The sequence below is a fragment of the Halichoeres trimaculatus genome, unplaced genomic scaffold, assembly GCF_033239565.1.
Source record: "Halichoeres trimaculatus isolate MK-OKI-2021-1 unplaced genomic scaffold, fHalTri1.1 fHalTri1_scaffold_2, whole genome shotgun sequence".
Lineage (NCBI taxonomy): Eukaryota > Metazoa > Chordata > Actinopteri > Labriformes > Labridae > Halichoeres > Halichoeres trimaculatus.
The window spans coordinates 4,952,979-4,979,381 of record NW_027437180.1 but is presented as its reverse complement, the minus strand read 5'-3'; the positions used below and the strand labels follow the sequence as shown (position 1 = coordinate 4,979,381).

The 26,403-nt window shown below is 39.9% G+C and overlaps 1 protein-coding gene across 6 annotated transcripts; it reads left to right on the top strand.

The window, feature by feature from the left end:
- The first annotated feature begins 478 nt into the window (after positions 1 to 478).
- Positions 479 to 26,393, top strand: LOC141802402 (uncharacterized). Of its 6 annotated transcripts, XM_074685977.1 has the most exons (9): positions 8,186 to 8,273; positions 9,179 to 10,304; positions 10,398 to 10,495; positions 10,914 to 11,245; positions 11,365 to 11,429; positions 13,772 to 13,929; positions 14,034 to 14,531; positions 19,303 to 20,786; positions 24,636 to 26,393. In XM_074685977.1, the coding sequence occupies exons 2-9, from the start codon at positions 9,217 to 9,219 to the stop codon at positions 25,314 to 25,316; spliced, it is 4,404 nt and encodes a 1,467-aa protein (XP_074542078.1). In that variant the 5' UTR covers positions 8,186 to 8,273; positions 9,179 to 9,216; the 3' UTR covers positions 25,317 to 26,393. The 6 variants fall into 6 exon arrangements, with proteins under 6 accessions (XP_074542063.1, XP_074542056.1, XP_074542086.1 ...); XM_074685962.1 differs by lacking the exons at positions 8,186 to 8,273; positions 9,179 to 10,304; positions 10,398 to 10,495 and adding exons at positions 479 to 688; positions 844 to 2,180; XM_074685969.1 differs by lacking the exon at positions 8,186 to 8,273 and having other exon boundaries at positions 8,584 to 10,304.
- The last annotated feature ends 10 nt before the right edge of the window (positions 26,394 to 26,403 follow it).

Sequence of the window (26,403 nt, the reverse complement as noted above, 5' to 3'; positions counted from 1 at the left end):
TTATAACAACAACAACCAAAATATAATATTTTGGAGTGACTGTAAAAAAAAAAAGATTTCGATACAGGCTCAGTGTGCCAGAAAGTGCCTCAAGGGTAAATTTAGGTCACTAGAAGATTCAATTTATTCAGCGTGTTTTTTTTTTTTTTCTTTCCTTTTTCCCCCCTGTTTTGTCATCGTGGTCAAAAAAAAAGTTTCTGATAGACTTTTAGACTGACAGCAGTCTTAGTCACAAGACCTGGCAACCTGTCGGCGATTCAAAGTCAACTTGATATGAAGCACGCGTTGAAGGGAGAAGAAGCGGCTGCAAAATAAAGAAAAAAATCCCAGAATGCTTCTTTTTCAACTTAGACCAATTCTAAGTCAAGGGAATGATACAATTTAACCAAGATATCTTCGTCATATCTGAATTGCTTTAACCGGAACCCTGAAATACTAACTGTGTTCCATAACGGACTATAAACAGTGTTACCCATTGTCGGCCAGGCTGTGTTATTGTTCCGTTTGCAGCCAGCAGCAGTATTATACAGTCCAAAGTCAGCAGCAGAGCAGCTCTTTTAGGTAAAACAGTCTAACAGTCAGTTAAGGTTTCGTGTCAACTCCTTTAGACGAAGTGCTGTTGTGTAGATGGAGGCTGAAGAGTCCGTGTGAGGAGGAGCACAAGGAGAAATCAAGCAAACATGACAAGGTAAACATAGCGTGCTCAGAAATGTGAAGAAGACAGACTGGCATATGGCACCGGTCGAAACAAGGATATTTTTTGCATCTGTTTCACTCTTATTACTGTTTTAAATGCGCGATACGGATAGGCCCGGATTCAGAAGTATGTCCTCCTGATATCAGATTGCTGCTTTGAGTACCAGACCCCTGCCGAGGACACAGACCTGACCACAAACAACACATCAAATCAGGCTGCGGAGAGAAGTCCAGAAAACTCCACCCAGCATGTTGGCTTGGTGGGACAACCGTAGGCATTGATCCCATGGAGAGCTTGGAGAACATTTTAAACATATCTTTTGATTTCTTCAAAGAGCTCGACACTTCTGACCCGTCTACAACAGCTGATCAGTCCACCATGAAAACGAAAAGGGAAGAGGATGATCACACAGAGCCAGCGAGGGGGGTTAAAAGACACAGAGAACTGAGTGACAGAGAAGTCGACCACCTCGAAGAAAGCAGACATGAAGCAAACACCAAACGGAATACGGTTTGGGCAATGGCAGTGCTGCATGACTGGTTGAATGAAAAGAACATGTCAACAGACTGTGACAGTTACAGTGCAGAAGAGCTCAACCAAGTGCTGAGGTCATTTTATGCATCAGTACAAAATAATAATGGGAAAACATACTCAATTGCTAGTTACATAGCTATAAGGGCTGGGTTAAATCGGTATTTCTCAGTATTTAGTATCATGACTAATCCAACATTCAAGTCAAGCAATGTGGTATTCCAGTCTGTCATTAAAAACCTTCGCAAAAACGGACAAGATGTCAGCCACCATCCTCCAATCTCAGCTGCAGATCTGCAGCTCATCAGGTCCTCTGAGTTGCTGTCTCCACATACAGCGAGTGGACTTGTCCGAAAAGTTTGGTTTGAAGTCCAGCTCTATCTGACATGGAGAAGCAGAGAAGGGATCCGAGAGCTGAAGAGAGACTCTTTCATTTTGAACCAGGACGAGAAAGGGAACGAGTACATTTCACTTTCTCATAGCACTGTCAACCACAAAGATGCAAAAGACTCATGCAAGGAGAACTACAGAGGATGCATCTATGCACAGCCTGGAAATCCCAACTGCCCTCTCGCCTGCTTTAAGAAGTATGTGGACCGTTGTCCCCCTGATGCCAAAGCTTTTTTTCTTCACCCACTCAAGTTAGACCAGCAGGTACTTAACAAACAACAGGTGTGGTACTCTCGTGAGCCCATGGGACACAATTTTCTGGGCAAACTGTTGCCTGAGATCAGTGAGACACTTGGGCTCTCCAGGAGATACACTAACCACAGCCTGAAGAGCACGGCTATTCAGCTCCTCTCTCAAGCTGGTTTGGAGAATCGTGAAATACTGACTGTGACCGGGCACAAATGTGAGAGCACTCTGAAGAACTATGGGATCCCAACCACCTCTGAAAGGGAGGAGTGCAGCAAGATCGAGTCCTGCAGTCCAGACAACAGCAGCAAAGCTGGTGAGTGCATTTGAAACATGCAGGTGTTATGTAACAGAAGGTCATGAAGGCAAAACATTTTTTCCATCAAATCTGAATTTCCAACATTCTCCAAAATCAGTCATCATCCAGATTCCTTAACAGCAACATCAGCATCACCAATGTCTTAGTCATCAGCTGCATAGTTGCATCAAATGCAGAGGCAGTTCAAAAAGTTGCTGAGTCCAAACCTTGCAAAATGTTGAGTGAGACTATATAAACACAGTCAGTCTCCAAACAAAAAAACATTATCAACTTTAACTTTGTTATAGGTTTTGACAGCACACTGAATTTATAACTATGTCTTCAAAGGTTTGTCCTTAGATTTCCTCTGTTCACAGTTGATTTGACAAAGTAACACTGTAGTTGGTGTCATTCACAGAGATCTTTACTAATACAAACTGCACCTTGCCATTCTGAGTGGTAATAGTTGGTCAAATACTCTTGTGTGGTTGCAGCTAACACGTACTGCCTGAAGAGTGGAATTATGCCTCAGTGTTTTTTTTTTTTTTTTTTTTTTTGAGGAACCAAGCTTTTTCATGCTTCTCCTTGCATATCCATGTCTTACTAATGCCTCTCAGACCTGTTTAATGTTTCACAGTAGTCCATGGATCTTTGTTGATTTAATACTGTGAAAGTTTGCTCACTACAAAACTCAAAACTTTTCTTTCTTTCTTTCTTTCTTTCTTTCTTTCTTTCTTTCTTTCTTTCTTTCTTTCTTTCTTTCTTTCTTTCCTTTGTCTTCTGTCCATATTCACTGTATCAAAAACAATTGAGTCATGCTATAGTTATTGTCATTGCACCAACAGATAATACGCTATTCACTCACATACATGCTCACATTTTCAATATATAGTAATCATTTTCTAAACTCATCAAATAAATGAGGCCTGACTGTATTTTCTGACAGTGCGTCTCTTTACAGTGTCATTAGTGTAGTTGACTTTTTGTTCACTAGGTGTCACTCTAGGTTAACAGTCTGGTATGTCCAATTTTTAACAGAATCAAGTATTTTACAAAGCTGCGTGCTGTAGAAACTTTAACCATAAGCTGAGGTGTGATGGTGACTGCGTATGTGTTATTGGTAGAAATGGTTTTCTCTGGATTGGAAGGCAGAGGTTTGATCCCAGGCCCCACCATTTACATGCTAAAGTGTTCCTCCGTGTTGAAGCCTTTAAGGGTGAGACCAGGCTTTAGATCCCACAATGGGTTCTTCCCTTTTGAGATTGTATTCCATATCAACATACCTACTTGTTGTGTATTTTCGCTTCCATATAACCTTATTAAGACGTGTCCCAAAAGTATGGTTACACATGCAATTCTCATACTTTTAGGTGTCATATTTTTTAAAACGATGTTGTAGTTACATAATTTGAAAATAGGACCTTCAACTCAACTTACTATTTATGTGAATTAAATTCAGGTTTTCCTTCTAAAAATGTGATGCTAAATTATCAAAGTTCAAGAAGAAAAGATACTGTTTTTTTTCCATCTCTGGTGGTCACACTATAACCAACACCCCAGAATAGAATGGACAAAAGTGCAATAACCACTCTTGTTGAGTGCTGCAAGACACCATGTTCTAAACATGCAATGATTATTTTTATTTGTTTATTTATGCACTTTACTTAATTTCATCCACTCCTTAGTTTTTGACACATTATCTCTGTATTACTCATGTTAAATTGTGTTGTGTTATTAGACTGTACATTTTTCTTACTTGTTTCATTTGTGACACTTTTTTTTTTTCAAAGATACCCTTATTTTATATGTTCTTCATTGTATTGTTTGCACTATCCACTCTATTCACTTTTCTGCTGTAATCTCCCCTATGTGGGACAAATAAAGGATTATCTGATCTTATCCTTGAAGTGTAGGGGCAGAACTTTTAGGTACATCATCAGAAATGAGCAACAGAAAACAAAGATATGTAGATAACACAGTGGGGTAATTTTAGAGTTATAAAGTTTTGTACAATAGTTCTTCTTTGAATATAAAAACAGCAAGAAAAAGAGTGACAACCATTTTGGTGGTAGAAGAAAAGCCAGAGTAAGGTTGTGCCTTCTGTTATTTGAGGGATTTATATTTGGAGTTGTTCAGAGTGTTCACTTTGTAAATTAAAGTGGTTTTGGCTGTTGAATTGACCTTTAAAATAGTCATAAAAGGAATGAAATATATAGAAAGTCATCAATATGCTCTGCATACTATAGGATAGACCTGTCATAATATTGAAGTCATTTTCGCTACAAAAAAAGAAGAGTGAAAATGCTGGACTAGGCCTCAAGAAATAAACTGACTCTATCTCAGAAAGATGCACTGTTTTTGCTGCAAATGGTGGAGCTGAGAAAAAAAGTTAAAGGTAAATAAAAACAGTCAGACTCACTTCATCTCATATCTGCTCTGCTCAGACCAACCATCTGCCTGTTTCATGATTTGGAGGCAAAGATGGTCGATACTTTCAGATCTGTCAGGTGTTCTTCTAATGTTAGTAACCGCGGTTTGTATATCAGGCCAGACAACGAGACCAACAAGTAGGTTGTTGTTTTTTTTTTTCCTTTTATTGAATCATTGACAACTTCAAGAGTCGTAACACAAATACAAATACAATAACAAACGAGACAGGAAAGTTAATAAAATGAGAAGGAAAGAAAAATACAAAAAAAGGAGAAAAAAAATCTTGTGCGAGAATGCGTTTTATGTAAACAAGTTAAATTCTTTGCAAATGTTGAAAGTTTTTAAAGCCTTAGTGTTTGTGGATTTGGAGATTGTCCTCATATATTGTTTAAGTTCCCTTTTCAATACAAAGAGTTTCGGTTTTCTGTTCAAGAATTTACATTTGTGTATGTGGAACTTGGTTAACAACAAGAGCATATTTATAAGGAAGAAAGCATTATTATATTTATGGTTATAATAATGAAAACCAAAAATAGCCTTTTTATAATACAGGTGAAAATCGGAGAAAACAAAATCAGTAATAAACTTGTGGAAGTCCTTCCAGAATCTATAAGTGGAGTCACAGAACCAAAATAAGTGAGCACATATTTCAGGTTGGTTTTGGCAGAAAGAACAGTTAACATGTCACTCTTAAATTTTGACATGTATTGTTTTTCAGGGTAGAATCTATGTATCAATTTAATGAGACCTCTTTTACTTTTTTTGTTAAAAATATTTTTTGTGGTAACGTCCAGACTTTTCTCCATTCAATATCTGACCAAAAGTAGATTCCGCTTTCCGCCACATGTCATTTTGCCGCACGCACATTCGGTGTTTATGTCCCTCGGCCCGCCCCGTATGTAACGGGATACAACAGTCTCACAGCCGGAACGTCGTTTGTGGCGGGAAGAAACAAACATCCTCGATTAGAAATGAAAAAACACAAAATAATTTTGAATGGCTCCTTTCTCTTCAAAGTTTTGCCGGATGGCTCGCTTGACAAGACCAAAGTTATTTGCACTTATTGTCGACGTGAAATGAGTTACCACCGCACCAACTCCAGCCTCATATACCACTTACAGGCCAAACACAAAACTGAAGCACAGAGCTTATTGCCTCATCTCAAAAAGAAGACCAGGGGAAACCAGGGCACACCATCGTGGAGGATCAGCAGTTTTGAAGGTAACTTCTGGGTGAACTCCTGGGTATCCAGCCTTCTACGAAGTTGATTCGTACCTAACCAAGTGGGTCTCTGTCAGAGCTTCTGAACACCTTCCCTGCTCAGGGACAGGCTGTGTCCGGGAAAAGAGAGACGTTTTGGGAGAATCCTGCTCAAAAACGACCACTGTGCTTTGTGTGGAGAGGGACCAGTGTTGCGGTTCAATATGTGACCGTGTTAACTGGCGTCTTTCTGAAATTTGTATCTGTGGCTGTCACGAATACAACAGCTGTCAAAAAAACGGAAAGATGATATGTGTCCCAAAAATGCTAGACTTGAAATCGAGCCTTGTTTTATGATAATATCTCAGGTTTTACACAGTGGTGCACAGTGCTGAATGCTGCAAGTTTTTTTCTGTAAATATGATAGAAATATTTACTGTTAGTGTCTCATACAGTTTACATTTGATAATTCTAATAAGAACTTACTTATAATAAGACTGAAAAGCCTTAATTAGATTAAATTTCATCTAATACCTAATAGTCCAGTCCTTAAGAACTACATGTAAATGTCTGGCGCACCGCCATGCCAAAATAAAAGCCACCATGCCTCCAGAACTATGATCTTTTTTTCCAAATGTTTCAAAGGTGAATTATACTGTACATGCAACCAAAACTTGTGGAAGGATAATATCATGGTCCAAACCAATGAAGACAGAGCTCAGATAGGTCTTTAAAATTCTCACAATATTTCTTTACAACAAATACAGTAAGCTTTATGCCTTGTCACTAACAGCTGAAGGTTGTCCGTCTCTCAAGTTTGAACAGACCACTGCAGAATAACTGCTGCATGAGGGTTGGAGTGAACGTTATCATTAACAGCTTAACCCGCATTTTAACCAGTGCTCTATCACTCTCCTGTTTAACTTTCTTCCACTCTGACCTCCTTTTTCTGTTTGACAGTGCAGCTCCAGTATCCACCATTACTACAAAATAAATCCACCAAACCCTTTCTCACTGCTAAATTTTTGCTGCAGGTGTAGTGTCATCAAAGGAACTTTTTGTAAATGGATTGGTCACCAACAGAAACTGAGAAATAGCCTTTACAAATAAATTTTGGTCCTAATAATCAGATTTTAAATCATCGATGAGGCAAATGTATAAACATGAGACTATTTCAAGATCACTTATATAGCATATCATATATTGCACAAACATTATATATATTCTATTGACCTTGAACTTAATTTATATGTTGTATTGTTCCTGTATCTTCCCCACTGATTGGATTTGTAAAACCATCAAAAGTAGCCAAAATTCTAATTTTCTGGAACTGAGATGTTACCTTTTTAATAAAATACACAAAAAATACTGCCGTATCATTTTGCTTTTATATTTTTGTACCATATTTGATTCATTGGGAGTATTTGGAAACTGTTTTTAGAAAAGCTTTTAGTAAATATACATTCCCTCAATGAAAAAAACAAAAAACAAACTTGCTTTATAAAATGAGCAATAACTTAGCTGTGATTCTTACAGGAACCTCTTGAAAATTAGCAATGATTGAGGTCTTTGAAACTCATGTACCAAATATGATACATTCAGCAATAGAGGGTTTACTGTATTTAAAATGCTTTATGAAATGAAATAAAATGAAAAATACTGTATTTAATTTTTTTAATTTATTGATATAAATTATTATTATATACTATATATATATATATATATATATATATATATATATATATATATATATATATATATATATATATATATATATATATATATATATATATATATATATGCACGGTGGTGTTTAATGCTTCATTAATCAGACAAAGTGAGCACATTCAGTCTGTGCTAATTATTATTGATATATTAATATTATATTATTGATATAATAATATATATAATATTATTGATATAATATTAATATTCTTAATATTTGTTAATTTATCTGGCTACCTCTTTGCATATCAAAAAATGACATGTCAAAATGTACCTCATGTTGTGTATTGCTCATTTGTAACGTATCTATGATTTGTAAAAAGTTTTAAAAAATAGGAGAAATGATAACGCCAGTCCAGTAGTTGGCGCTATCGCAATCCTGCTGCTTACAACCAACCATAACAAACCAAAGAGTAAGGATCCAAAGGGGAATTTTCTTCCCCCGACCATCCTAAACTCTCGAAACCGTGAGGCTGTAGATAGAGCGGGCAGTCTGCAGGAAGCATAACAGAATCATGGATCTTATCAGTAAACCTAAGGGCAAATCCATCGTGTGGATGTATTTTGGCCTAAAGGCGGACGAAAAGGGACAGCCGCTGAATTCTCGCGAGGCCGTTTGCCGTTTATGCCGAAAAGTAGTCCTTTCAAAGGGAGGAAATACCACAAATTTAAGAAGTCATCTGAGACGTCGACATCGTGCAGATTTTTTTGAGCCCACACCTTCTACGAATTCTGGATCTTTGTTTGGCTTTCCAGGTGATTTACTATCATATTTGGGGCTTTACAGTTGGTTACTATAGAGCTGTTCATCCAAAGTGTGCATTAAATTTGAGCACTACTGCACTGCTATGCATGTAATTTCACTTCCCCCTTGGTCTACACAAATAATTGTGCACGTTTCTTGAGTTTGCACGATGTAGACAGGTGCATTTAATCAGGGGAGGGATTTAAAAAAAGATAACTAGTCCCTGGTGTTGTGATTGGATAGTTGTACACTCACTATAATGGTATATCACTCGTTAGTGCACTCACCACGTGGTGTCGTATAGGTTGAATAATAGAATATCGACTTCATTAGCACAGACTGAATGTGCTCACTTTGTCTGATTAATGAAGCATTAAACACCACCGTGCATTTTGGCTGAAAGCTAACACTGGAGATGTCAAGTCCCAAAAAATTGCTGTTTGTTTGGGTGACATCAGGTTACAGAGGAAAACTGTTTTTCATCCTCAACAGGTGTTAGTGTAATTTTTTTACTCTACATAATACGTTTATTTTAATTTTGATTATTATTATTTCAAGCAACGCAAACCCTCTCAAAACATACGCATGCGCAGATGTAACAAACTCCCAGTGGTTGATTTTTTTCCATTAAGGAGCAGACAGGAGCATTTGGGAATATTTACATGTAATTTTATTCGTTTTAGGAATATTTTCATTGTCTTGCCTGTTTTATATGTCGGAAAGAACGTCAGACATGCGATTGGTGCGACGATCAGACAGGTATAGCCTCCATCTTTAGCGTTTTGAAGTATCGTCTCCTGGCCCTCCCAGCTGATCATGTCCGTGGTATAATCAGCATACAGCACCGTAACCTGACCGCTGGTACGGTATCACTCCGCTTTGTTCCAATGACGGAATCCTTCGATTTCTTTCACAGTAAATACAGAGCTACACTGAGAATAGCCCGTGGAGCTAATGGCTGACAGTATGAATGCAGATCTGAGGGGAGCTCAGGATAATTTTGACTTTGTGGACACGGAAATAACAGAAGGGCTCATTCTGAAAGAAGAGGAAGAGTCAGAAGAGGAGGTGGAGGTGAATTCCAGTGACACTTCCAGGCATGCAGTTGTTTCAGACTTGGAGCTGGATGAACTTGAAATCAGCAGATCTGAAATAAGTAAGCTGACAAGAAAGCAAACAACATGGGCAGTGAGCATATTTCTCAGCTGGCTGGAGTCCCAGAGGCTCCAGGTGGATCTGAACACAGTGGAGAAGAGCGAGCTGAATGGGATGCTGAGGCAGTTTTATGGATCAGTACGGACCAGCAAAGGAGAGATGTATGGGATTGCTAGTTATGTTGCACTGCGAGCTGGACTGAACCGTTACTTCAAAGAGCCTCCTGCCTGCCGCCCCATGTGTATTATGAGAGATGCTGAGTTTACCACAGCCAACAAGGTCTTCCTGGGAGTCCTTAAGAGAATAAGGCAGTCTGGTCGAGACAGAGCACAACACCATCCTTCACTGACGCCTGATGATATCCGCATCCTCAGACACTCACATGTGATGGACAGCCGCAGCCCTAAGGGTCTTCTGAACAAAGTCTGGTTTGACATACAAATCTATTTTGGTCGCCGAGGGAAACAGGCCAACAGGAATCTGAAGCCAGATTCATTTATTGTCAGACAAGATGCAAAAGGACTCAGATACTGCACTTTATCCTTCGGTGATAAGTCAAAGTTTTATAACAAGAAGGACCGCTGCTACATGTATGAAAAGCCAGGCAATGAATTCTGTCCTGTTACTTCTCTTTTAAAGTACCTGAGCAAGCTTCCACCCAACGCAGCTGCCCTTTACTTACAGCCCAAAAAGGAGATCACAGATGAAGTGTGGTACAACAACAACCCCCTCGGAGTCAATTATCTGGGCTCAATGCTTTCTCGTTTGTGCAAAGAAGCATGCACATCAGTCATATACACAAATCACTGCATTAGAAACACGCCCCTGCACCACCTGTGTAATGCAGGACTCGAGGGGAGAATGATTATTCCTGTCATCGTACACAGGTAGGATGAACTGATTCACTTGATGCCGTTTTAATTCAAATACATCCTGTTACACCTGTTGTAAGTAAGGATGCATAACTTTTTTTTCACCAGGGTTGTAAGCACCCATCAAAGTCAGCCGACACCGTCACTCGGGAGCTGTAAGAAGTGGAGAAAGATTTTGCCAAAGAGCGATTCAGCTGCTTCAGCAGGTCTACCACTGGACAATTGGGCACACCTGACAGAAGCTCAGTGAAGCGCACCCACTCTGCCAAACAGCTGCAGTGTCCCTTTTGTGACACAATGTGACACAAAAAAAAGAAAAAAGCATTTCTATGGAGAGCAAACAAAATAAAATTAATTTAAAACACCAATAGCTTCTGTCTTTGCCATGAAATTTCAAATGTTCAATACTTTTTAAATAAAACAAAACCCAGTGAAGTGGAATCAAATCTTCCAAAAACCTCTGCCATGTTTTATTCAGTCCTCTCCGTCCTGCCATCCTGTAAAAAAAAACACACACATAAATCTGCATGTCAGAACAAATAGTTTCTTCATTTAATTTTTTGCAGCAATATCCCACTTTAGTTCTATATTTAACAAAACTTTTCTCAACTTCTGCCTCCCCAGGTTTGGACTCAAACCATGACGAGTTCCTTGATGACTTTCCGTTTCTACAAACTGCCTCAAACCAGAGCTACGTCCCAGATGCTGCGCTGCCTCCTGGAGATCCCTGGCTCCATGGCGGCCCTTCCCGGGCAGTGCTGTCCCTGCCTTCATGTCTCAGCCTGTGCAGAGATGCTGGGAGTGGGATATCTGCTCCCTGCTCCTCTGGAGAAGAACAAGGGGAAGAGTTGAAGGTGTACGCCAGGTGTCAGCTTCAGCAGGGGGTCATGTTCGGACCATATGTGGGAGAAATGTGCAGAGGACAAATGCCCAGCAACCTCAAATACGCCTGGGCGGTAAGACTTTACTACGCTGCTCTTAAGTACATCTACTGGATTTGAATCAATGTGACTTTGGTCGATTACCAACAGGAATAACATATAAAATTTGTCATACACTTTGCTTCTATTTTCAGATAAGAGATGATGCTTCTTTCATCTACGTGGATGCTTCTGATGAGAGCAAGGCTAACTGGATGAGGTGGGCTCTTCTTTATGCTTCTTTTAATGTTCCTCTTTCACATGTGTGGCTGCATTTCCATTACACCTATTCACAAACAAAAGCAATATTTTTTAAGTTTTGATAAAGAACAATTTCACTTTGCCGGTGTTTCCATTACGACTAGAATTGCAAAGAACTTGAGTAAAGTAAAACGTGACATCTGTCCGGATGCTGCACTCGTGATGATTCTGATTCATGAACAGTAGTGTTTTTGTTCACTGGTCAAACTGTCGGCTGTGATCATGCCGACTTCAAAACAGGCAAAAACAAAACACTGGATGAAAATCATCATCTCCAGCTCACATACTCTCACTCACACACGCACACAGACCTCCACCCCTCCCTCCTGCTGCTCTCTGACTCTGACCCGCTCATAGCTGTCATGATGCCTTCATACTGACGGGGTACGTTGTAGTGCTACACGATTAGCGCAATCACAATGTCAGCACATGCAATTTCGTAATCGCAAAAGAGGTGGGATTGTGCAATTATTTAAAAAAAATAGAGCGTGTGTGTGTGTGTGTGTGTGTGTGTGTGTGTGTGTGTGTGTGTGTGAGAGAAACTGAGTAAGAGAGCGAGCGTGAGATGACTAATCAGTCACTGTTTCAACTGGTCGTGTGACTACCTGCCCCCCTGGTGCGGCAGTTTAATCAGACAAGATGGAGCACAAAGAAGTAAGTGAGGCGCTCAAGGCGAAAAAGAAACTCTACCTCTGTTATTTGGTGTTATTTTGGTTACCTGGTCAAATCATGCAAAGCAAAAGTGGCATAAATGTGCTATTTTGAATACAAACAAAACAGTACTGTTGTGCTGTACATTGTTGTTTGTATACAGTAAGTTTGGATATTTTGAGAATTATACACAATAGTCCTCAGTAATCCATCTCTGCTTTTTTTCTTGATTTTTCTCCATGATAACCAAGCAAGTCTGTAGACTCATGACACAACTTTTTTTAATAAATCGCAAGCACAATCGCAATCGCAATATTTTCCACCTCATCGCCATTCGCACCTTTTCCCCAAATCATGCACTTCTAGTACGTTGTTATGACAACATGATTCAGGCCCCGTTTACATTACGCCGAAAACGGTCAATTCCGCAAACATTACGTTGCATTTTGGCCTTCCGTTTAGCTGAGACCACGTTGCGCGTGAAAACGCAATCTTTTGAAAACGCTCCCCAGAGTGGAAAGATCTGAATCCGCTCCTCCATCCAGCCTCGTGTAAACACAGAGCAGAGCGTTTCAGGGTGAAACGCCGACGTCACCGCATGCGCACTCGCAGTTTCAGGTGAAGACTCCGCGCGCAGCCACATTTCCAGTTGAGCCATTCCGGTCCAGTAGGTGGCGGTAATGCACATCATGGTTGGATTGCTGACCATCTCACACAACAAAACGGCAGAAAAAGAAAGAACAGAAGAAGTGACTTGTCCTCCTGGAGTCTTATGAACGTGGATCGTTATCACGCTGTCCCCATGTAAACGCGGGTGGCTTTTGGAAACTCAAAGGAAGAATCTTTGCGGGAGTCTCCGTGTAAACGGGGGCCATACTTTTGCGAAAAGAGTGTTTCCATTGCACTTTTGCAAGAAACTTCAATATCGTAACTTCAATATTGAAACTTCTGAAAAACCACCTCATGAGAGTAGGGATGGGTACCAAATGAGGTACTTTTTTAAGTACTGACCAAATTCTGTCAAAAGTACCGGGTACCTATTCATATAAAGTCTAAAGGGACCGTGTTTAGGTACCTAAACATGTCCTTGTGTTGTGACTGTGAGGGAGTGGAAGGATAGGCAATTTTCCATGCTGGACATGAACACAGCATTGCAAGGTTATATATTGAAGAATTGATTTGGTGTATTGAAAAAAAAAAAAAATCTATATATATATATATATATATATATATATATATATATATATATATATATATATATATATAAATATATATATATATATTTAATAAATTGATATGTTTTTACAACATCAGCACAAAAAAGTACCTAAAATTGGTACCGTTGAGTACCGGTACTGATTGCCAGGTACAGGGCATGGGTATTGTATCGTTTCAAATGTGAAAGGTACTCATCCCTTCATGAAAGCGTACAAACGTATTGGAATTTTAGGGGTTTTTCAAAAAATGTGGTGTTTCCATTACCATTTCTTTATTACGATTTACGTTTCACGCAATTCTAGGTGTAGTGAAAACGCAGAGTGTTTTCCTCTGCAAAAGCACCTTGCATGCTTGTATGTGTTTCTGCAATCATCAGTTTGTCAGTTAGGCACTTTTTTCCGCTCACATTGACATACATCTGTTTTTTCTCAGGTATGTGACATACACAAGTAGTGAGGAGGAGCACAACCTGGTCATCTTCCAGTTTTACCGACACATCTATTACAAGGTTTCCCAGCCCATCCCAGAAGGAGCTGAGCTGAAGGTCTGGATTGGCAAGGATTATGCAACCTTGTTGGGTCTTGGGATGGGTAAGTTCACTCCCTCACTCATGAAATTACATTTAATCAGCTTGTGGATCAGATTTGAATTAAGTGCCATCATTCTAAATACTTCTCCTGATTGGGTTATTCAGGTGAAAATGTAAAATGTGAATATGGGAACAAGGAGACAGTTCTGCGCCTCCTGCAAGACATCCAGCTGGTCACCCTCCCAGAGCCCAGTAGCTCCTCTCTTTGGTCAGACCACAGCCAATCACAGAGCCCCATGCCGGTCATCAGCGATGTGACATCTGTGACAAACACAGATCCAGCTTGTGATTCAGACATGGCCTCTGGATCTGCCTTACCCTCCTTTTCCCCAAGCTTCCAGTCTGGAGAAAAGTATGAATTTCTGCCTGGAACTGAGAAACTGCTGAGTAACTCCAATGTTTCACATCATAGTCCGTGGTACTTTTTTGGATTTGAGCCGGACCCCGCCGGTAGGCCCTTGGACCGGACCACTGCAGTGTGTAAACTGTGTGGTGATCATGTAACCTGTGGTGGAGGAGTGCAAGATCTCCAAAACCACCTGCTCACTAAACACCACATCAAGTCACGTGACGTTACCAAGGACCGGAGCCTTCAGACCACAGGTAACAGTCACTGCTACTACATAACATGTACTGTATATATAGATTATTTTTACAAGAGAAGAGAAGTTAAAGGTAATCGCCCAAAGAATTCAATAACATAGCAACCTCACAGCAACATGAATCAATGAATAAAGCAGCAAGACAGGTTGTAAACTAACAAGAATTATATGTTTACTTACATAAGTTAAACCATCATATTTAAGTATGGCTACACTTTTAATTGTCCTCATTCCTCTTTTGTAAGTCTTTGAATAGTTTTTTTTTTTTGTAATTTCTGACTTCTTGCTTTCTGGTTTATGTATTCTATTGTGGCCTTAGTTCCAAAAAGTTGGAATATTTTGTAAAAATATTTGAAGAAAAAAAAGGTAAGTGTGGATTAAAAAGTATTCAGACTTTATATTTGTTTAAAAAATGTGCAAGGACAACAAATGATACTGGTCCCAGGAAAAAATGCTTATTCTAGATGAGATGCCAACATTATTTTTCAAGTAAGTGTGAACAGGTAACATGGGAGAGTAAACATTTTTTTTTTTCTGAGAAGCAGAGCTCCTCCAAAATACATACTGGGTGACTTTAATATTTAGGTGCACAGGCAGCACTTTATTGTAAGCGGTCTAAGTTACAAGGTGTCGGCTGTTGTTGTGACACCTCATATTGTTTTCCATAGCGTCAGCGACAGTTTGGGTACAAATAAAGCACATAGCTATGGCATTTCTAAAAGTTGACACTTATAAATACATACTCAGTCCATTCCTTGGTAAAGCTGAGCTTTTTTGGATCAACTTTACTCTTAAATCTCTTTAAGAGTGACATTTTCAGAGCTTTAAACATATTCAAAAGGTCTTTCTTTAGTCTGTGTTCTCTACAGCCTACCACACTGTACCTGACAGTGATGGACAATTCGACAGCCTCATGAAATCTACAGTCTTCAATCATCCCCTGGTGTTTTGCTGCAGTATGAATAACAAGACTGTTAACAACAAATGACATAAAAATGGAATTTAAGTTATTTTATAACAGAATAATATATTACTGAGGGTAAAATATTGTTTTTATTTATTTCATGATAGCACCTAGCTCCTACTGTAAGTGCAAAAAATGTGGTCCTGAGTGAAATGCAGTTGACAACCCTTACCTAAAAGCAAACTGCTGTTCAAACTTTTCATCTGGTGAAAACATTAGGCTCATCATGAAACAAAAGCAAAGGAAAATCCTAACTTTTGATCAGCTGTGCCCCTATATCAGGCTGGAAAAGTTGAGTCTTTCACTTGAAAAAATGATAGCGATGATAAACGTGCCCCTGCCCGGACCATTGAAGTAAAATGTAGGATTATACATGAGTAAACAAAAACCATTCAGTGTCAAATGTTTGAAATTTTGTCTGCTTTAACATTTACATCTTTTGGAGGAGTGTATCGATCGTTCGCCTGATAGGGATCAGTAACCTGAAACCATAGTCGTGTCGTCACGACGAGCGTCACGTCAGCTGCCGCAAACTCTGCTCATTTACGGCATAACGCAGGGCGCTAGTGTTTCAAAAGCAAGAAGTGAGGTATTTGGAAAATGTCGGCAGTGTGGAAATATTTCGAACTGGAAAATAGAGACAGCCCCAGGGCTATATGCAGTATATGCGGTACACTTGTCCCGCGGGGCGGCCAAAACCGATGCTCGTTCAACACTACCAATTTGATACGACACTTAAAATGCTATCATGCAACGGAACACGACGAGTTCGCCAGAGAGAGCGTGGAAAGGGCTGCTGCACGGTTGACCCAAACTCTGGACCTTAAAAGAGAGGATGAGTCTCCCCCAGTGTGCACGAAAGCGAAAAATAATTCCGAGGCGGTGGTTGAGTCGGTCACTTTAGACAGCCAGCGCGTTGCCGTGGAGGAGAAATCCCTCTTTTACCGTCTTCTGGAGCTTTTGGAAATACTGTTCTTGCTCCCCCCACAGCAGCGCATCGAGGAGCTGTGCAGCATCATTTGTGACGATATAAGAGGTGCTTTAAAACATGATGGCAGCGCTGTTCGTTTTACACCAGACGCTGTGCAGCTTTGTTAGCTAAGGAGGCTCAAGTAAGATAGACACTCAGTACCTGCATGTACTCAGCATCACAGAGAACGAGGTTAGGCGGCAACAAGCTGAGCAGGACATCCGTGATATGAACGTTTTAAGTATCTGAAAACAACCAAAGTTTGGTTATACCAACATTTCTAGTTGGTGTAACAAGTTGTGTCACAAGTAGGGTTGCAAAATAGGAAAAATGACCCAAATTTCAACCAAACTTCAAGTCAAAACATTGCAGGTCACTGCAAGGCTATGTTTTGTTTCAGTGGTGTGCTACACTTGACCCTAAATCTTACTTGACAATATGCTTACAGCTGAAGTGCCATGTGGGTTATTTTAGTGACTAAATATTTATAAGAATAATAATGAAAAAAACATTATCTACATTGCACTTTCCAACACAGGGTTACAGAATACTATACTTAATAAATAAGGTGACCTTGAGTGTCATGAACGGCACCCACAAATAAAGTGTAGTATTGTTATTATTATTATTATTATTATTATTATTATTATTATTACTATACAAAATAAAATGGACAGTAAAAGAAGTGAGAGGGGACTGGAATAAAACCATAAACCATCAGTAGAGAATGAAACAATATATAAAAGGTAAAAATCTATGACCAAATAAATTAAAGTGAAACACCAGAAAAATTACAACCACTAAAGATAAAAGATTTAACAGGGTGTCCGCGGGGTCTTAAAAAGTATTAAAAGTTGATAAATCAACTGTGGGAAAATTGAAGCCCTTTAAAAGTATTATAAAGTCTTAATCATAGTGTTACGAGGTATTAAATTTTATTGGTATTTAAGCTTTGACTCCAAAAGTATTCATGAATATTTATTTTCTTCCTTGTGACTGTTACAAACTTATCTGACATGCCAGACAAACAATTCCATATATCTGCCAAGGGAATAGTCCATGTGGTTTGAAAATGTTTTCAGGGTCAAAAATAACCACGCCTGGTGATTGGACGATCATTTTGCTCGTCACACTCATCACAGACCAGCGTGAGGATCTGGAAAAAGCTTTAGCGTCTCAAACATTTCACGCTAGATCACAAGAGTTTCTCAAGCCTCCTGAGAAAATGTCTCGGACTTTTGATGACCTGGGATTTTGGATTCTTACGATTTAGAGAAAGCTTCCCCTGATCTCAGTTGTTTTGGAACAAATTTTCTTTGTTCAAATCACCTTTTTACTGGATGCAACGCGATGAGATAAGTTACTTATTAATACAGTTACGTAGCACTGCTGTTTGAGACGTGACAACAAGCAAAGTTGTCATTTTGTGAGGCGCGGGCTAAATGTAGCGTTAGCAGCCTAACATATCCATAGGCTAATGTGATGACAAACTCAGTTTGTCCAGTAGTTTTGTAGCTGTCTGTATGTATTTTATGCAAGTTGGCCATAAATAACTGTTACTAGTTGTGGTAATGGGAATGTCAATTAACCTGCCTTTAGTTTCATTTATTCTTTCAAGCTTTATTCCTTCTCAGCTTATCTAATTTATGTCAAAATGAAAACTACAATCATCAAAGATCGGTCCCTTACAGCAGCTCAAAGTCACAGTAAGGTCTTAAGACTTTTTGAAAGGTTTTTAAAAAAGTCTTAAAAAGGTTTTGAATTTAACCTCAGGATTTCAGCATAAACCCTGTTTGAGGCCCCGTTTACACGACAACGTTTTATCTGAAAACACTGTAAAAACGCAGTGAAATAAATCTGCGTTTACACGGAAACGCTGATGGACTGAAAACGCTGTAGTAAGCATGCTAGGCCAGTAGGTGGTGCTATAACTGTCTTGTTCAGAAGCCGCCTTTGGGAGATCTCTACCGAAGTAGAGTTGAGCCGATCATCTGGTGTATTGGGGAATACTAAGTTAAAAAATGGAGCAAAAGATGCACATTTTGTGCAAAGACAGTCAGCAGATTCAGCAGATTGAGCAGCACAAGCACAACACCGTAGTTCACGAGGATCGTAACAACGGTACTGTTGTCCTGTTGTATGCGCAAGCGCGAGGCAGAGTGTGATGTCAGCGTTTCAGAAAAATCCCACTCTGGAGGCCGTTTTCAAAAGTTTGCGTTTTAGGTTGGCTGAAACGGTGTTTCCGCGTAAACGCGAGGCTGAAACGCAACAAAACTTTTGCGTTTCACCCTAAAACCGTTGTCGTGTAAATGGCCCCTAAGACCCTTGTCTTGAGATCACATTTGTAATGATTTTTTGCTCTATAAGGATCGATAGATTGAAGACCTTGCCTGTGATACTGCCTAAGAAAGAAAAGAAAACATTTTGTAGAAGCATGTTGAAAGAGAAAAATGTGTTTTAAAAGAGGACAGGGCGTCTGCTGTTCTGATCTCCTCAGGCAGGTTGTTCCAGAGGGTGGGAGCAGAAAAGGTCAGAGAAGACCCTGGTTAACTTCGGTCTCCAGCTTTGATTTTATTACCGGTTCATGCCAAAACCTAGCAATATTCCCAGGTGGCATCTGTGGTGTGAGTAATGTCAAGTCAAGAAATCAAATACCGGGCAAAACAAAATCTAGATGATCTGAAAAGTTTCATTGGACCCAGTTTGAAGCAACCAATTATTGTTTCCCACCTTGTTATGCAAACAACATTTGGTGACTGCTCAAACAGCTCTGTTGAAGAATTCTTCAAGCTTTTAAGATTATTTTCTGATTAAAGATTCTCTGCTTTTTGTCCACAGTAAGTCAGCAACGCTCTCAGCTCCCGGGGGCTCACAGTGGTCAGGTCAGCGCTCTCCCCCTGGTTTTGTCCGTTCATGTGACAAATGCCATCACCAACTTCGTCATCTCGGATCTCCAGCCCCCTGCTGTGGTGGAAGGGGAAGGCTTTAAACAGCTGATCCATACCCTGCTGCCTTACTACAGAGAGATACCCTCATCGTCTCACCTTGAGACCCTCCTGAAGGGACACCACACCAGAGGCAAGATGAGCCTGGCTCAGCTGCTGAGAAAGAAAGCTGGAAGGGAGGAAGTGGAGGAGACAGACTACATGGCTCCCATCGACTTTGAGCCCAGGAGGCGTGGGAGACCTGCCAACCGTGAGAAGGAGGTTCTGCATTTTATCACTTTGAGTGCGGATGTTTGGTTCCACAACTGGCACGGCAACACTGAGAGGTACCTCACCCTCTGGGCACATTTTATAGACGGTGAGTTCAACTTTCGAAACCTGGCTCTGGCAACACAGAGAGTGTCAGATAACTGGGACAAAGACCCCAGCCCTCGCGCCGTGGAGGCTCAAGTCAAAATGATGGCACAGGAGTGGGGAATCTCCAAGCCTAACCTGCTCCTGGTCGGAGGGGAGGGGAGGAACAAGATGGAGCCGAAAAAAGGAGGTAAAGGTGGAGAGGCCTCTGGCGGCGCCCCTCATCCTAACTCTACAACATTTCTTGAGAGGGACGACTCCGTGTCATCAGAGGAACAAAGCAGCTCAGAGCACGGAGCGCCCATCGAAGGACTCCCGTCTGTGCCATGTTTCTTTAGCGCTGTACAAAGCTGCATCGAGGAAGTGATGTCACACAGCGTTATCTCAAAGACTCTAAAACAGTTCCAAGGTATTCTGTCAACTTTCTTCCTGCCACAAACACAAAACAGAGGCATTAACCAGCAGCATGTTAACAGCCTGATGCAGAACCTGACAAAGGAGGAACATGCAGAGCTGAAGTTGTGGGCTCACAGCCGGCTAACGTGGAATAAGCTTTATCCTGCTCTGAGCATACTCCTCAAACACAAAAGTCTCCTCTCTGATACCATCAAGGAGATTAAAGAAGACTTTAAAGAAGACACAGCCTCAGAATCCAGCACATCTGGCAGCTGCCATGCAAACTCCACCTCCAGCACATCCTCTCAAAGCTTCACGTTGCTGCGAGCTGAATGGAAAGTTCTGGAAGAGTTGTGTCTGGTTCTCAAACCTCTGGATGTAGCGTGTAGAACTCTGGCGAAGGAGCCCTTCCCCCGGCTGTCGCTCATCAAACCCATCCTCACAGGCCTGCTCTCCCGCCACCTCGTGCCGCGGCCAGGGGATTCGTCATCCATCCTGAAAGAGGTGAAGAGGATGATGAGGAGGAACCTGATGAGCTGTTACGACAGCCCGGCCGTCAACAGGGTGCTGTGCGTCGCATGTTCCCTCGATCCCCAGTTCCATGGGCTGGGATTCATGGAGGAAAAGGTGAGTCACATGGTCAAAGTTCAGAGATGTGTCCTAAACCTTCTCTCATCAGTTACTGATCATGTCTACAAGGTCAGACAGGTCCTGAAAATGAACAAAGCTAACAAGGTGAAAATGTTAATGACAAAAATGTTCAGCTTCTTGCCCGTTCATGACTTCTATCAAAGACATGTTAAAAAGTGACTCCATACTAAGGGGAACATTGCAGATATACAAAAAAGTGGAAAAAAGAAGCTTTTTTGCTTCATACTCTGTTTTATTACAAATGAAATACACCTAGAATGTGTAATGTGTAAAATTCATTAGTTGTCAAGCTCAAGCTCCAATGAATTCTTAAATATTTAAGTAATAAAAAAATTGGGGGCATAATTTTGTCAACTGTGTTTGGACAAAAGTTGTGACTATTTTTTCAACATGAATCCATATTATAGTAAATTTAGAGTTATTCAACGTTTCTATGTCAGACTACGCTCCCTAGAAATGTCCCTCATCATTTATATCACAGTTAAGACAGAATTTAAAATAATTATGGCACAAAAATCACATGAAACACAGTTCACAAGTAGAGATGGGTACCCTTCACATTTGAAACGATATGATACCAATGCTCAGTACCTGGTACTCAACAGTACCAGTTTTCGGTACTTTTTTGTGTTTATGTAGTATTAAATATACATTTGTTTGATAATAAAATCTCATTTTTTTTCAATTTACCATATTTACTTTTCACTATATAAACTTGCAATGCTGTGTTCCTGTCTAGAATTGATAATCACCTACTCTTCCACTCCCTCACAGTCACAAGGATGTGTTTAGGTACCTAAACATGGTACCTTTTGATTTTTCATGAATCGGTACCCAATACTTTTGGCTGAATTTGGTCGATACCTATAAAAGTACCTAATTCGATACCCATCCCTAATGACAACACATGGTAACATGGTTGACAGCACAAACCTGTCTCTACAACATTAAAGTAACACAGTTGAAATTTTCTTCATTTGTGTCTCTCTTATTGTAGACCTTGAACATTGCACCTGATCTCAATCACTTCATATTTCTTCACAATTTCTTCATCTATATAAACTATTCAGATAAACACCTTTAAAAAACACCTTTTCTGTGTTTTAATGACTATTTTTGACAGATAATACTAAAAGTTTTATTCACACACATGTATTTAAACTAGGGCTGTGACTTTAACGCATTAATTAGATTAATTCATTACACTGCACATTAACGCGTTATAAAAATCAACGCAAGATTAACTCATTAGCTACCGGCCATTTTCAGAGCATCTTGAATGATCCTCTAAGACCCAAATAATCTTGTTTTCTATGACTATGTAAACACCAAAGTTACTTAAGAAGAGTGGACTCTCTTCTTTTATGTCTCTCTTCCTGTTTTTGGTCCAAAAAACAGACAAATCAAACTTTTTTGATCGCGTTCACCTCAGGCGCTCCATCCTTTGCTCCTCTCCATGATCTCTGTCGACTTTCCTCACGATGGCGCCGCTCTTTCTCTCTGAGCTACAGCAACACATCCTCAGTTGGAGCGTGAGCTGCCTGAACTTTTCTGACTCACAACGTCTCTCTGTGTCTCTGTCATCTCACATTTCTCCTCATATCCATGCTGAGCTCTGGTCTAAAGAGCACACTGCTGTCACCCACAGTAGTTTACGAGCAGGATTTTGATTGACAAGCTCCACCAGACTCCGCCTCCCACCGCTGAAAAATATAATTTACTTCTATAGACGCAATAAACAGTAATCCAATGTCAAAGGCAGGGAGCACGGACATTTTAATTAATATTGTCCAGTTGAAAAAAAAAAAAAAGGATTTACAAATCTTCTCTTTTTCGTGTATTCATTGGAATACATTCATTCACTCATTAGTCATGCACTATGATTTTGTAATGCCTTAGAATTCAAATTCTTTATGTGGGGACCTTAAGCAGATATAAGATTAAAATGTGATTAATTAGATCAATTAATTACAAATACTGTAAATAATTTGATTATTTTTTTATTTCCTGACAGCACTATTTACCACATAATGGCTGATGAATGTACTTGAAAGTAGTGTCCCCCAAAAAATATCTTCTGAACAAAATAAACAGGATTTTGTTGTTTAAACTTATGTATGAGAATATTCTATGATTTAGTCTTCTAACAAAATCTGTTTGAATTGAAAAGTGTTGCTTCTGATGATGAATATTGATGTGATTGAAATGCGATTAATTATGATTAATTAATTACAAATGGCATAATTTATTCGATTATTTTTTTTTAATCAAGTCCCACCGCTAATTTTTATTAGTGCTGTCAGGCGATGAAAAAAAAAAAATCTAATTAATTACAGGATTTGTAATTAATTAATCTAATAAATCGCATTTTAGCTCATATCTGCTTAAGGTCCCAAAACAAAGAATTTGAATTCCAGGACATTAAAATTACATTAAAAGACATTTAAAAATAAGGTGGAAATATATACAGCACATTTTTAGGTACCCTGAGGCATAAGGAACAAATAAAAAAAGTGCTTTGGTTCTGTCTGTACAAAATCTACACAGTCCTGCACCTAAGATAAGCTGATTTGATTTTTAGGACGATTTTTGCTTCTGTTCACATTTTTACTCGATGTAGACTCATTTTTCACTGCAATATGAACTTCTATACTTCTATGAGGTCAGGAGAACCAGGGCTAAAGGCTAAAAACTGTGAGGAACTATGTACAAAACACTTTTTTTCAAGTCTTGGATCAAAGAAAAGTGAAGTATTCTCAGTTTAACATGCTCTGAAACCACAAACTGTTGCTCATTGGTGCAGAGCAGCCCCAAGCTGAAACATGACACCAGGAAGATGGAAGGAAATTTTCAAAGTATTCTTTAGATTCAAATACAAAACATTTATCGATCATTCAGGGCTTGTTTGATGCAGTAGAGAGTGTAAAATTACCTGTTTATTACAGAGTTGAGCTAGAGCAAACGGTTGATTTCCTGTAGATTTTCAAAAAGGACGTGAGTAAAAGAGATGTGGACAGCAGTTCCCTTAACGATGCTATCTCTTCCCCCGGGTTCAAAGCATGACTTCAGGTGTGATACATTCAGGGACCGTCAGAAATTTGAAAATCTGACGAGAACACCACTTTTTCCATGTAGGACAAACGGTTTGTAAATGCCAGACATTTGAAAATAAGTGCGTCTTTGAACGCCCCGCGGGTTTGGGATCCAGATTAATCTGCGTTCATTTTTATAACGCGTTCATTTGCGGTGTGATTAATTAATCTAATTAACGTGTTAAAATGACAGCCCTAATTTTAATGTTAGTTTTGAAGAGCAAACTTGGCATTTGAGAAATTGGACAGCACAAAAACCGCAAATTCCAACACATGATTTGCATTTTTTAGCTAAATAATATATTATGGAACATGTGAAATATCACCCAAATGACCCACTGAAAAATTGGTCACTCCTTGAAACTGATATTTAGTGAAAGTATATCCCATGGACATGAAATGTACCCCCAATTATAGAGTCACTCTAATTGCGATAACAAATTGGCTAAAACTACCGCTATTAAAATCCTGTTTGACTCAGAGGCACACCACAGCCTCAAACTTCAAATTTAATTCATTTAATGCTTCATAGCGATTGGTTTCTTAAGGTGAAGCGTTAAAATGTAGAAACACACTCCTGTTTATGTTCATGTGCAGATGTCATTTAATATGCGTATTGAAACTCTTGATCCCTGCCTTTTGTATCTGCTCTGTAAAACCATTTTTTTGCAACTGCAATGAATAGGGTACTCTTGCCCTCAATCTTAATATTTTTCTGTTGGTTAATTTCAAGGAGCAGAAAGCCACTTTTGATTGGCTGAAGAAAGAGGCCGTCAGGATTGTGAAGGAGGACGGCAGGAAAAGCAAACGTAAGAAGCAGGACCAAGGCAAGAGAAGCCCCTCGCCTGAGTCACCAGGGTCCGACAGCGAGATCCTGCGGAGGAGCAAACGCCTGAAAGAATGCCGCCCAATCAACTTCAGAGAGTCGGAAAATGAGGAAGAAGAAAGTGATGAAGAGGAGCCTGATGAGAGTGAAGAAGCACAACCAGGGGATCAGAGTGGTGGGCTCTCTGGGATGGAGTTCCTCCTGGGTGATCTGTTCTGCTCTGCTCCAAAGGTCCAGCAGAGCTCAGTGGAGGAGTCTGTGGACATGGAGATGTCTGTTTTCAAAGCCGACAAGGGGGTGACCCTGGGCGTGGAGCCCCTGCAGTGGTGGAGGATGAAGGCCGTGCAGTTTCCTCTGTTGGCCACAGTTGCGCGGGCCTACCTCGCAGCCCCAGCAGTGGCAGGTAGCGCCGCGCAGGAGTTTGTGCAGGGAGACGCACAATCCATCTACAGGAAGAGAGCCAACATTCCTCCTGAGAACCTTGACTCAATCTTGTTTCTGCATCACAACCACATGCCGACGACTGAGGGCGGGCAAGCCACGGCTAAGAGCGACGACAGGAACAGTGGGATGGAAAAGGTCCCGTAAACACAAACGACAGTCAGTCATTCTGCATAAGCTCTGGAGTTTTATACTTTTTATCCAAAAAAAAAGCAGGATCATTGCTGCTACAGATCCACACTCATCCCTCCTCCTGGAAGGGTCTACTCACACCAGACAGACAGACAGATACAGAGACTCTGATTAAACCCTGATTACGTCTGTAACTGTACAGAGCTGGACACACGCATTTCAGTAGTTCTGTTGTTATCTACAGAAATCATCCTCCTAAATACGTTCACCTGCTGCTGCAGTCAGAGTCAGAGTGGGTTTAAACTAACAAGTACTTTGTTGTTTCATTGTTTAACTGCTGATATGAAGATCACAGGGCAAAAGATCGAGCAGAAAAGCAGATCGAGGGAATAGTTTGACACCAAAGGTTGTGAGATGAAGAGAAGAAAAACAAGGAGAAAAAAACTGATGTAGTCGTAAAAGAAGTCAAGAAGATTTCAAATTCAAAACTTAACTTTTAGAAATTGTCTAAAAATCCCCAGTTCTTTCTGTATGATGTAACACTACCACTGTTTATATTACAGTAGGGTAAATATATTATTTTAGTGATCCTGAGAATTCATCTGTGTGCTGGCTTTATCAATCGTTAATCAATGTTAGACTGTGACCATCCTAATCTTCTTAAATTTAATTTTTTTTCCTTTTAAGAAAAACATTAAGTTTTAAATTGTTACTAAAAATATAAGTTTCTTCCCTGTGGAGAGCTGCGTGTAGTCCGGACTGCTTCACACCTGATTTACTGCCAGCTCTCCTGCATCTTCTCTCTTCCTTGTGGCTCAGTGCCTTAACTCTGACATACTGAGACAAATGTAAGCAGCTTTGTGGACAGTCCTCCAGGATCCCTTAGCATTGTGTGTGAAACTACGACTGTGCCTTCCTTCATGCTTTACCTGTTAGTCTTATGGCACAACGTCTTTATCGTCTGTGACTGTGTTGTTCTTCATACACATCTTTCTCTAAACGTCTACTGTAACAAATATAGACCTATTACATACTTTTTTAAAATAAAAGATATTAACACACTGAGTCACTCCTGTGTATGAACTCAGCACACACTGAAACA

Excerpts from the sequence above, each read along its gene's own strand:
- LOC141802402 (XM_074685962.1), top strand. The coding sequence starts at position 983 with ATGGAGAGCTTGGAGAACATTTTAAACATATCTTTTGATTTCTTCAAA. Across the intron at positions 11,246-11,364 it reads ACCTCAAATACGCCTGGGCG|ATAAGAGATGATGCTTCTTT; the intron begins GTAAGACTTTAC and ends TTCTATTTTCAG. Across the intron at positions 11,430-13,771 it reads AGCAAGGCTAACTGGATGAG|GTATGTGACATACACAAGTA; the intron begins GTGGGCTCTTCT and ends GTTTTTTCTCAG.